Raw genomic sequence first — 13,148 nt, 5'->3', positions numbered from 1 at the left:
CACATCAAGGTTGCCAAGCAGGGAGGATACTACTAGAAAGGCTGGGAAACATGGCTGACTAGAAAAGCTATTTCAGAAGATGTCATCAAAAAGCTACAAGATAAGCTCAGAAAGCTGAAAATAACTGCCCTGCTGGCCAGCCACTCGGGGTGCACAGGGCACAGGCAGTGCAAGGCCTTGGGGAGCTCCAGGCCATGCACTGCTGGGGCTCACACTGGGGAAGTTGGCCTAATTAGGGAACAAAAGTTCAGCTGCATTTTTGAGATTCCTCCTGGAGAATCTGGCCAACTTCCAGATGAGAGGTCCCCAGGAACAGGCTGGGAGTCCAGCATTTCTACAAGTAACCAGAAGACCTCTGGAAAAAAAACCCTCTGTAATCCCCATATAATGGAAACAGGTGAAAAACCCAGTGCTCCCTTGGATGCTGGTTCCCTTTAGCAGAGGGTGTTTATTAGCACAATGCAAGAATCCAAACAGATGACAGAAACTCTGGGACCTGGAGGGACAAATGGAGCTCAGGACTAACAAGCAAATGGGAGGGCATTCACAATGCACAACAGCTACAGGAATTTTGCCTCAGAGAACCCTCCCAGGTTCTCAGAAATGCCAGTTGCTTCAAGAGCTATCTACTGCCAGTCCACCCTACTCCCAGTTGCATGCCTAGGGCAGCAAACTCCTAGCAACGTTCTGTACACAAAATGCAGCTAGCCCCTGGTGAAGGCTCCTCTACAAGCTGAAGATCACAGAGGAAAACAGGATGCTAGAGAGAAACAATGCAGTCGGACTGTAAGGTCTTTGGGAATGGGAAACTTTTGTTCCAGCCACACACCAACACTCTCTAGATCTTACTGCAATGCAAACTGTAGATACAGAAGTGGCTATAAGTGACGGCATTACAATTATAACTTCTCAGGTCATGAACTCTCTGAACTAGAGAGGCAGGACAGTGCCTAAACCACTGTGATTATTTTTATACAAATAGGGTCCCCCAATAGGCACCTAGCTAAGTGCAGCCAGCGCTGGGCTCCTCGGTCGCACGTTTCTAACTTTCAGGGAATGTGGGGAAGAGCACTTAGAGGGTGGCTGCTGCGCAGATCCAGATCAGACCAGACCAGACAGTGGAATGAGTTTGGAGCTGTGCGAGGCTAAGAACTGGGTCAGGAAAATACCGCTCTGATTAAAGGCCCTGATCATATCAAGCCCCAGGCCATGTCTACACCACAGGTGCAGACATACCTGCAAGCAGGATTCATGTGAGTCAGCTCAAGTCTGGAAATGGTCTTGTTTTGGGTCCTTCTGGTAACCAAGTTGGTACCTCCCCAGGTAGAGTGCAGGTTGCTTCTCATCAGGGGATCTCCGCATCATTCTGCACTATATGACTGGATGCAAATACACTCACTCGATCAACTCCATGGAACTGCGTAACCTAGCACCATAAGAACACTAATAGCTTTATATTTCAGATACTTAATTTTTTTTGATAGTTATTCTTGCAAAAAACATTCACTGAAATCAATTGTTCCTGATATGTTGTCTTAAACTAAAAAGCAACAGCCCATTTTTCTACCCAAATGTTTTAAAACCACTGGCAACTAAACTACAGGACTTCATTGCCCCCACTGGAAATGTCACATCTTCAAATCCTCTTTCCAGTCGTTGCCTTAAAGCATGTCATCACTCAAAACACTGAGTGAAGTAGAGCCACAGAGGTCAGCATCCACCTATGTAAGAGTCAGAAATCAAGTGCTGTCCCTGTTTTAGTCAATGAAGGACCTTGAGACTACCTATGGCATGTCTGTCAAAGCACAAACAGAGAATGAGGTCCCAGCTGGACTCATTGGGACTGGAACATATGTCTTCCCACTCAAACATTGTTGCTTTCAGTTAGAAAGTCCTTCCCTGTGGCACCAAAATCCTTTTGGTTCCATCTGCAAAGCAGAGCAGCTTCAGGAAAAAGGACTGAGAGCCTTCTCTGACCCAGAACAGCTCATAGCTTTGTCATTATATATAATATTCTCTATGGAGGTGGGAAACATTACTTGATACATCTTTCTCAGAGGAAGAAGAGGACAATAAAATCAGTGTTTTCCAGCTTAGAAAGGAAATGGCAGGTTTAACCTTTACGTATAAAGTATGCTGTTTCAACATCTAAATGAACACCTCAATCCCTGGAGGTCCCCGAAGGCAAGGAAAGGCCCTACTCCATTTTTGAAGGCTACAAAACACAGGATGGGGATCAGGATCACTCACCAGTAGTGCAGAAACATGCTCCCAGAGCTCTCAGAACAGGGCCAGAACTCCACAGAAGAACAGCTTCAGACACACTGCAGTTTCCAGCTGCTCTTTACCACCCTAAAAGATCCACTAGCCCATCCTGAGATTACCTACATATTATGCAGGCACCCAGTAAAAGCTATGGATTTTGCTATGAAGATAAGGCATCTAAACCTGTGGATTCTGTGTTTAGGGAATACCAATACAGTTCTTCTGCATAAAGCTCTAGCCCTCCTTTCAGACAGGGACTAAAGGAAACTAGTGGAGAGACTTCTACAAGGCCCCAGAGCAAATCCATGGCAAAGCCAGGAAAAGAACCCAGCAAAATCTTGTCTCACAGCCATGTTCATACTCCTCATGCCTATTCTGCCTCTGCAAATTAACTGAAATATTAGGATACACCCTGTATTATACCATTGATCAGCCTTACAGCCTTTGGCTAAATGTCCCAGGCAGCCTTGGAAGGTGCAGCCAAATGAGTGATTCAACTGCAAAAATTCAGATCCAAGATGAGTGGTTTGCCAGGGGATGCAAAACAAGTTTCAGAGCAGTCAGATGGCTGGAGGGCAGAACTTCAGCAGGTACATTCACATCAATGGCCCAGATGTGGCTGTTTGTTGGTATTCACGCAGCCACAAAGTTATCTTCAGCACAGCAAGAGGAAAGGGACCAAATCCAGGAAGAGTTCAGATTGTAACACTCAGCATAGCCCAAAGGGAGTTCAGAGAAGGGTTATATGAGCCATCAGGGGGACGAAGGAGCCAACTTCGGACAAATGATTCAAGAAGCCAAGTATTTCAGCTTGGCCAGGCAATGACTAAGGGAGGGATATACTGCAACAAGATTTGGATCATACTTTATAATATAAAGTTCCACTAACAATCAGTTTGGAACAGACTTATGATACAATTACCAGAAGTTTGTAAGCATGTAGTATTGTAAATTACAAGCAGCTTACTGATCAGTCAGATTTCTCAACACTCAGTTAACTATTTTATACCTTTTACAGGCTTTTACAAATAGAAAAATACTATAACGTATGACTGTGATGCTTAAGAGCATAAGCTTGAATAAAGGACAGGGGAATTATCCAAACAAGAGGGGTTTCAAAGCAGGGATCCCTTCATACTAAGGAAAATCTCCTTGCCAGGCACCATTGCATAACAATTGCAACAACAATTGCTCATGTGGAAGAGTCACATCAGTTTAGTTATTTTAATGAAATTTAGCAGCCAGGAGCAAGAAGGTGCCTGTGGCATGTGACCAGTCAGCATTCAACAGCAGACTTTGGGAATCAATGACTTAGGGCACTCTATGGAGGTGGAATTAGTTCCAGTGAAATGACTGTAAGGACTGGTTCCAGCGAGGGGGGGAGGAGATTATATCAATTATCAGGAAAAATTTCTCTTAGGCAACCAGTCCCCAAAACTATACCCATCAGTGGGAGGTCTCTTTGCCTGATAAATGGAAAAGTGCTCTGGGCATAGTCCTGAGCCATCCATTACTGCCAAATAAACCCAGTGGATCTTTCCCACAATATCATCTCTTACACTACCAAGAGAAAACTAAGCTAATTTGAATAGTCTTGACTCCTTGTGATGACTATACCCTTCTGAGGCCAGAATTAATGAGATGGGTGATACAGGTTTCTTTTCTGGGCTTTAAGTTTCACAAATGAATCTACTATGCTATCCATACTGGGGTGGTGCTTCAGCAGGAGGAATTAAAGAGTACAGAAGAGGGTGATTTAATTGTCTGACATATACAGAGAGCAACTCAAGGCAGGAAAAATTAGGCAACACCCATTCCACCATTATAAAGAGTGCAAGGCCCAAAGACTTTAACAGAAACAGGTAGAAGTTCTCAGGTTGATCTGAACAGCATGTAATGCTAAATGAATGCTGAGATGTATTTTAGCTTTGCTGCAGGATGAGAAAGGATATGTGTATTCCTTCTCCCTGTATAACAGGAGCCTGGTAAGAAGCATTATGACATCCTATTAACTACGCATACCTGGCGCAATAAAAAGAAGACTTGTAGAAAATACAAAGGCATACATCCTTGTTACTACTGGCTGGCCTTCTCCTCTGGGACACCAGCAAGACTTCATCATCCCTGAAGACGAGTTTTCATGTTATGGGAGCAACCTAACCATACTGGACAGCAACCAAGGCTCAGTCAGGTTTTGTATTCTATTAACTAATTGCTGCCCTGACTATTAAATGAAAATAGAGCATCTTTCCAGTGGCCACATATACATCTGTGACCTCAAAACAAGATGCAGCAGCTGATAAAAGTAGCTGTTAGAAAGATAATTAAAACCTCTCAGCAACAGGAAAAGAGGATGCAGGAAAGGCACTGCATCTGAGGCAAACTTTGTCTTATTCTCCAATACTAGAGTACCTTTTTAAGGTAGTCTCCAGATACATAATACGTTAGTCCTACTAGTCCCCTTCAGAGGAGCCAGCATCTACCTAGAAAGCCTCTAGTCTTACATGGTCAACCTTTTCCTCAGAGTCTTCATCCTAGAAGGATCAGGAGGGAAAAAGAAAGAAAGAAGTTAAAAGGAAGCACTATGGAAGCCTGCACAAAAAGCTTGAAGAACGACATTTCTGGCTGTCTTGCAGTACATGCTTTGCAACCTTATTCACTTGAATAAAGCACAAAATTAATCCCACCATTGTACCATTTTATATCCAGTCATTTATGCATAAACCAACTGTGATACTTAAAGCAGGAATGTTTGACTGCAATGGCAGGAAGGTCTGACAGAAGCAGACCTTGAAAAGAAACATGAGCAAGAAGAGAACAGACTTAGTTCATTCTCCCTATAGAATGAAAAATCCCAAATTATTCAAGTGTGTAGGATGCCTGAAAGATTTGTATGGATAGTCACTGCAGCCATGCCAGAAACCAGAAATTATGCTAGACCAGTCATACTAGGGGTTATATACTGTACTAGGCTACAGCCTTTTTCAGGACCTACTATTTCTCAAGACAACCTCAGATCCTCCCCTGAGAGCAGGAGCTGTAGCAGTTAGCATAAGACAGGCATAGCTGAGAACACTGTTCGCTTTAGCAGATGATGTTTAGCTAACACTGTAGTATAGGGGAGTAGCTTGGTTGTGGGGTACATGAGTAACTCAAGGAAAGCAGCCTGTTAATCACTGTGAAAGTTGCAAACTGGTTGAGAACCTTTCAGGTGAGCAGACTATCAGCACCACCAGTGGCAAAAACCGCTGTTGTCAGACACCAAATGCAAGGAGGCAATTAAGAACCCCGTAAGCTCTATGCTATTCTAGAAATCTCAGTGTTCAGAATCACCAAGGGAGAGAATCTAGGGTATCCTAGATTGACCCATGACCCTGCACCAGGCGTACGCATAGGACAGCTGGAAAAACACCACTAACCCACATGACTTTTCTTCTGGACTGCCTCATCTCTCCTGTGGAACACAGAAGCCATGTGGTTCATCAACTGCATATCTCTGATTAAAGTGGTTTGGTATCTGAGTTCACTTACTGTCTGTCTTGTCATCTGTTCTTATAGTCTTACTAGGACAAGAGCAGAGGGAGGCTACATGCAGGTTAGGACAGCTGGAGCACAAAAGTATCCATATCAATGAGCAGCACAAATGAGATCGGATTTGCCCAACCAGTAAAAACCTGTTGGAAGTGTGTATCTATCAGCCAGGGACTCACTTGATCCCACATCCAAAAGCAGAAAGGCCTCTGTGGGGCCCAACATGATCTAAGCTTCTCTGGATATACAGAGTCCGAGTGGTCTAAGACTTGCTCTAGCACAGAAGAAACACATGGACAACACATGTTGGAAAAGCATTTAAATAACTACTTCTTTGAGCAATCTTCCACGTGGATTTCACCCTCAGCAATTCATTTTTTGTATTGTTTATTCATTTGGGTTAGATAATGGAATCCTATTTAAAAGATGCCTGGATATCAGCCTAAAGAATCACTGCCAGGAGTGTTTGTAAACTGGGTGGTAGAAGTCCAGACAGCTGCTTTGCAAAATTCACCTGTGGGAACATCCTTCCAATGTACAGTGGAGATGGCCCAAGCTTTTGTCTGTCTACATGAATGTACCCTGATTAAGGTATTTTTTACAGCATAGAAATGCTCACTTTTTAACTATCACCCAAGGACCACAGCTACATAGGCAAGCTCACAAATGCCAGGTCGGATAACAAGAGAAAAACATACTTTCAGAATTGAAAGTACAGAGCCTCTTCCCAGGCTGTGGTGTAACATGGGGAAGAAAACCAGCAGGGAACTTGATCTGTGGGAAAACCCTGATATAAAGTGACCTTGTCGTATCTGTGTGGAGATACTCTCGACATAGTCTGGAAAACCCTCATCCTGGAGGCTGACATATTGCATATTAAAGTAGTCTCCACTCAAAGGATCTACAAAATGCCGCCAGAGACACGCTGGCAAAATCATATTGAGGTTGTAAGAGGAAGAAACCAGGGGACTCTTGAACAAGATCCCAAGGGAATCCTGTCACCATGGGATGAAGAGAAAACAGACTGTGGAAGCTGGATAACATTACAATATTTCTGCATACAGATTTCTTATGGAACAACAAATAGTTCACTCTTATTGAGATGACACAGAAAAGGAAAAGTTTGCTGATATATTTTTAAAAAAGGCTTTTCCACTCAGCTTTCCAAATCAATCTCATTGAGAGCTCCAAACCTGGCCAAACATCTTCTTCTGGTGGATGTCATCAGGCATTCAGGTTTTTGGGTGCAGTGATGTTAGAGCCAGGAAATAGGTTTGATTTTCATTCTACAGAAGTGTGCATAAGTCCTGTTAGGATGGGCTAGCAAAGATCTTCAACAGATCTCATTATATGATCTGTCTCTCCCATTATGCAAATAACATGACCAGCTTGAGTTTCTCCCATTTTGTCAAAAACCTGATACCATCAGAATGAGTAAATGTAACACATCAAGTCAGAGGATGGGTAAGGCCTCTGTCCCTCTGAAAATGAATGTTTGAAATCTGGAGTTCTGGCATGCAGCTAGCAGATTTATCTCTAGGAATTCCCACTTGAAGCATATTCCCCCGGGTGCGCAAGAAGTGCCTGCCAATTTGCCAAGGAGCTCTGAAGGCAAGGTACATGCACAGCCTTTGCTGCAGGAGGATACATCAATTACAGCAAATAATCATGTTCCTTCTTGCCTCGCGAAATAATACATAGCAGCAGTGTTGTTAGTACTTGTACTTCTGAAAAGGCAGGAATGCTCTGCATGTCAGATGGCAGACTGTGAGCTTTGTGACCTTTTGTGAGCCCCTTCAGGAGACAGAGGTCTACATTTGAAGATAATGCAGGTACTTCCACATAGGAATGGGAATTACCAAATAAAGACCTGGGCAGAGGAATTACAGATTTGCTGCTATAGTTAAGAATATTATTGTGGGAGGTACATACACATAACAGGCGCTGAAAAGATACTGAGATATCAGACTGTCTTCATAGAGCTCGAGGGAAGTATATTAGGCTACAAGGCACAAGACATTAGAGTTGTGCCCTAGAGAAGGGAGTTTTAACAACGCATTTGTGAGCAAAGACAGTTTGGAGTCTCTTTTGGAAGGGGGAGCTCAGGTCAAGGAGAGATCAGCAGTAACCTGATAAGATCTATGCTCCAAGTCAGATGATTTGCCTATTGACTTCAAAACAAAGATCTTTTTAACTACATTAATTGTTCCCCCTCAAAGTGAATTTCATTATAATAAGCCCAAATGTTGAAACATGGATAGACAGGTACTTTTTGCTTCCTTCAAGCAAGCTGGTCTGCCTGGAAAAGACTTCCTGGATGTTTCTCAGTGTCATGAGAAGACCAAAACAATAGCATAAATGGTATGTTCATACCAGAAATTTGAGCTGGGTGGAAACTGAGTGGATTGGCATGGAACTAAAAAAGAAAGAGTCAAAGTGAATTAAACCATTTTTAAAACCCTGAGGAACCTCTATAGGTAGAATCACCATCCTGAATGCGAAACTGCATATGAAGTTGTGAATATGGCAAAGGTTAAAGACAAACCCCTTTGTCTTCAAAATCAGTAATAAGAATAAAACCTCTTATGCTGAAATTAATTACAAGAGGCCTACTCCACTACTGCCAGTTCCAGAAAAAAAAAAAAAGGACTGTTTTTTAATTTGCATTTCTTTTGGGAAGATTCCTTGAAAAGATTTCAAGATGATCAGATGGCTCAGTGAGACATCCATTGTAACAGCTCACCCCACCACTTAAAAGCAAGCCAAGGCCAAACTTCCAGAAAAGTAAAAGGTGATTTCCAATCTACGGTGAAGGAAAAAACAATATTAGTTCTATTAAATGCTCACTTTGGTATCAAATATGGTCATGTATGAAAAGCCTCCAATTCCTGAGCAAGGAAAAGCTGAGGATTATTTATAGTGGATTTTGTCTCTCCTCCAGTAGCTCCAAGGTTTTCAATTAACAGAAACATTTAGCAACAAAGACCTGTCTGAAGAGAAACTATTGACACAAACGATTCTTCCTGGTGGTTCAGATCCAGTAATAACATATTTGAATGTTGTAAGGCGTGGAAGGCCTCACCCTTCTGCTGCTGAAAAGCCAAACCGAACACTGTAACTATTTCTTAGTCTTCTCCAGGGGTGCCCAAGGACTGGAGTCCCTATGATCTTTTCCCAGCTGTTATAATGGCTGTGATGAGACACACCAAGCGCAACTGCAGTAACTTACAGTCAATCAGCTGTACCCTTACATAACACCCCAGTCTCTTTCAAACCAGGGAACCAGCCCATGAACTAGGACGGCCAGTGCCAGTAAGAGAACAATCTGACAGTGAGCCACCCTAATCTGGAGGCCAACCAATGATTACACCCCCTTAAACGACCATCTGGTTTCTTTAAGACTGTTTTTACCCACGAGGCCCATGGTTATTTCTATTTCTTAAATTACATCTTCTCCATATTCCCTCACAGAATCCATCCTAAATGCCTACAGCACATCTGAGGAGGGGAGAATGCATAGGTGGGACATGATTCTCCATTATGTCTACTAAAAGAACAGAGCATACTTTCTCCAGAAGAAAAAGCCTGCTCTATGAGGCATTATTGTAAGCTAAGTCATTAAAGTGTATTTTCAACAGCATCCCAGGGTCTCGAAGGAATTATTCCCCCTCAGCAAACCATTTCATCACAGATGGCTGGGACACAACTACTCAGTGTAAATGGAAAGTTTTGTCACAGCACGGACGATCAGGGAGTAGCCAATTCCAAGGCAGAAGGCCCTAGGGCTCTGAGCAGAGCAGCTTGAAGCGCGCTTGGAGCCAAGGTGGCTGGCAGGACAAAATGGGTTTGAAATTTAAAGAAGCCAAGAATATGGTATGCTGGAGACTATGACTGGCACTGCAAAAAGTTAAGTATCAACTCATTTAAACAAATATCACTGTTGTCAATAAGGTGGAACTCTGATGACACTTTTGTCCATTTGAAAATATCAAGGAGCAAAATCTCTATGTCATTTCTTGAGAAGTGCTCCTTCCAGCTGGAGAGGCCTGTGGAGAAGCAAAGCTAACATCCAAGAGCAAAATTCCAGGTAGAATTTGAGCATTCTGCAGCACTAAGAAAGAAAGTGAATAGAAACGGTTCTCATATTTCTGGATACAAGAGGATGTTGCCTCACTCTCCTGAGAAAGAGGGGTTCCAGACCCCCTTCTACCATTTGAAGATATACTGATAGAACAGATTCTGAACAAACGTTTTCCTCCAAAGAGAAGTGGAAACTGAGTTTGCACATTATTACCCACAAGACAAAGTCTCAGATGCTGCAAAGCTGGCTCCTAGCATGACCTTTGTAGCCTGTGCATGGAGGAAAGGAAAAAGAGCATCACTACACAAACTTTAGTGACCACATCAGATACTGTACTCTGGCTCTAGCAATAGCAAAGCACAAAAGTAAGGCATCTGTTTACCTGTACTTTGTCTTGCTTCCATAGATGGTGGCAAAACTGGTCACAAAACGATATGCCTGCTCATATTTTAATTCTGGGAATCAAAATATTGGGAAGGTATGCATGCACAGGAGGGAGAGGACCCAAGTCCTGTATGATACTACTCTCCATACTTCACACATAAGAGACCATAGCCCTGAATATGGTCCTGTGTGAACACTACACATCCCGCAAAGGGCAACACCAGGAAAGGGACAGGGCAGTCACACGGGTCCCAACTCTAAGGACAAACTTCAAAGGACAGAGCACACCACGCAGGAAAGAAATGAAGATTCCTCCTCTGGAGACACCAGCAGGATAAATGACAGGTTCTCCTGACAGTACACCCACCTCTCCAAGAGAAGCAGACGGGGAATTCTTCCTGATGAGATTTTCATCTGCCAAGAGGTCCTGGCGGGCTCGACGGCCCATCTTTAGTATCTGGAGCACAGGGGGAGATACGAAGGAGCGGAGGGCACAGGGTTACTGATAAAAGCTGTTTCAAAGCGGGGGGTAGAAGGCAAGGCACGGCTGTGCCGTCGCGCCATGCCCCGCAGCGAGGCGCGGTGCCCTCATACGTGGCGCAAAGGCATCACAGTCGCAGGTGTTCACCCCGCGGCCGCCTCCCGGCCCAGCGCCAGTCGCTGCTCGGACCCAGCGGCCGGCGCACGGCAGCCACACCGGGCGGGCGGACTCCGGGGGCGGCCCACGCCGCCTCCCCGCCGGGTGCCCTCCCGGCCCCGCGCCCGTCCCGGACCGCGCCTAAAGGCCCCGAGCCGCGCTCGGAGAGGCCGGGCCTCCCCGGGCCCGCTCACCCCGGCGACGCCCCCCCGTCGCGGCGCCTCCGCTCGCTCCGGCTCAGCCTCAGCCTCCATCCGCCGCCGCCGCCGGTGCTTCCGGCGCACAGCCCGCCCCGCCGCCCCGGCAACCGCGGCCCGGCAACCGACAGCCGGCACTGAACTGCCCCGCCAGGAGCTCCGGACAGCCACGGCAACATCCAGCGCCCTGGCAATCCTTAAACCTTGGCCTGACCACCGGTGACAGCAGTGCTGCAATACGTCATGCAGGTACTCTGTTACCCGGTTTTAATTCCACGTGCAGTGGGGCAGGTCAGGAACAGCCTGCCACTCCGTCTTCTACAGCTTTTTGCCCGTAGACACTTTTTAAGTTCCCACTAAGGCAAATAATCCCAGCCTTGCAGATTTGTCTCCTCACAGAGGCTTCTTTCTGCCAAGTCTCCTCATCGCTTGTGATGCTCTTCCCAGTTCTCTCTGGCTCTCTAACACTGCTTTCCAGATGGGGCAGCCGGTCTCCAGAGTGCAAGTGGAAGCAGTCCCAAGGATCAAATATAAGCACAACGATCATTACACACGTGCCTCGCAAGCATGAGTTGTGCAGAGATTTCCACTGAGCTGCATAAAACGTCCCCAGTCTATTTCTTGACTGGACAGATGTATAGATTAATTGTAAATAGATCTGGTTTTAGCTCCATATGTTAAATAAACATTCAGTTTTCCATTGCTTTGTCCATTTGCTTATATTTTTTCTGGTATTTCACATTCCTCAGAATCTTCAACCATCCTCATTAACCTAAGTAATTGTCATTCATCTATTCTGCTGCTACAATAAAGAACTGTACCACACCACCAACTACACTGTTAATACTTTGCCATGATGAAAATTGACTGTGTAACCCTAAACTTTTAAGCCTTCCAAGAATACCTATTACTAAAGGCATGAGATTTCACTCCCTACCTGCTTAGCTTTAGTAGCAGCTCGTGGTTTGGCTGAGGAACTTTCAGAAGTCTAAATAAATTGTATCAAATAATTCTCCTTTTTTCCATTCCTTACTGACATGTTCAAGTTGTGCTGTGATGATCTAAGGACTAAGTGAAACAAGATTTGTGGGCAGAGGTAATAACTTTTTATTAGACCAACTGATATGGCTGGAAAAATACATACAAGAAGCATTTCTGTGCCTGAAAGCTTGTGTGTTTTTTCCAGCTATATCAATTGGCCTAATAAAAGATATTATCTCTCTTTACAAACCTTGACATGTTTAAGGAATTCAGTAAGTGAGACATGATTTTCCTTTTTTGAAGCCAGGCTCGTTGGGCTTTGTGAAATTATGATCTTCCAGATACTTCGTGCTTCTGTTTTAATTACAGATTCAAATATTCATGAAGTATAGAGGGCAGTTTTCACCTAGCCCATGCTTCACCACTAGGGCCACGGGAATATGGCCCTGCATTTCCCAGTTCCCACCTACTCCTACAAAGAGCTGCTGCGACAATGCAGCTACACAGATGCCAGGAGACAGAGGGGACTGTGGCTCTGGGGTTACAGTAACCACTGCAGGATGTCCAAGTACAGGCATACACTTACAGCTGACCTTGATCAGAAAAACAGCATCCCACGAGGAGCATGATAGCACCCAGAGCAATGTCTGCTAAAGCTGGAGGGCATCCCTGGGGTGGGAATCCTTGGGTAGGAGTGCATTGCCAGCATTGTGGCCCCAAACAGGTAGCTGGCAGTTTGTTCCTACTGGAGGCAGCGTAAAGACAGTACCTGGTACCATCCTGGACAGACAGATCATGAAGCAGCAGGAACAGCAGGTTCACCTGTTTGGAACTGCCCCCCCTCTCCAAGCTCCATCTCACAATTCCTCCAGGTCCTCATCCCAGACACCATCCCACATCCACTTCCCAGCTCCCCTCAAGACACTCTGTGTGCTGCTTGCTGCCCACCCCAGGGACAGAAGTCTCTGGCAAACAGAGGAAGGGCACAGTCCATGTGCAGGAAAGAAAACATTTAAGCACTTGGGGAATTGAGCCTTGCCTCAGAACTTTGACTTCTGACTTAAGAGATTCT

The 13,148-nt window shown here is 44.8% G+C and overlaps 1 protein-coding gene across 3 annotated transcripts in view; it reads right to left on the bottom strand.

Annotated features, from left to right (window-relative positions):
- Positions 1 to 11,180, bottom strand: part of IFT43 (intraflagellar transport 43) — a 43,561-nt gene extending 32,381 nt beyond the window's left edge. Inside the window, exons 1-3 of one of the 3 annotated variants that reach the window (XM_017835705.1) lie at positions 11,093 to 11,180; positions 10,629 to 10,718; positions 4,770 to 4,799 (exon numbers count right to left, since the gene is read on the bottom strand). In XM_017835705.1, coding sequence (XP_017691194.1) covers positions 4,770 to 4,799; positions 10,629 to 10,718; positions 11,093 to 11,152 — 180 coding nt within the window. In that variant the 5' untranslated portion in view covers positions 11,153 to 11,180. The remainder of the gene's footprint in view (positions 1 to 4,769; positions 4,800 to 10,628; positions 10,719 to 11,092) is intronic. The other 2 variants (XM_017835706.1, XM_017835707.1) reach the window with 2 other exon arrangements.
- Positions 11,181 to 13,148: the final 1,968 nt, after the last annotated feature.

The sequence above is a fragment of the Lepidothrix coronata genome, unplaced genomic scaffold (assembly GCF_001604755.1).
Source record: "Lepidothrix coronata isolate B3197 unplaced genomic scaffold, Lepidothrix_coronata-1.0 Scaffold262, whole genome shotgun sequence".
In the NCBI taxonomy this organism is placed as follows: Eukaryota; Metazoa; Chordata; class Aves; order Passeriformes; family Pipridae; genus Lepidothrix; species Lepidothrix coronata.
Note: the sequence above shows the minus strand (reverse complement) of the source record. Positions and strands in the feature narration are given on the sequence as shown.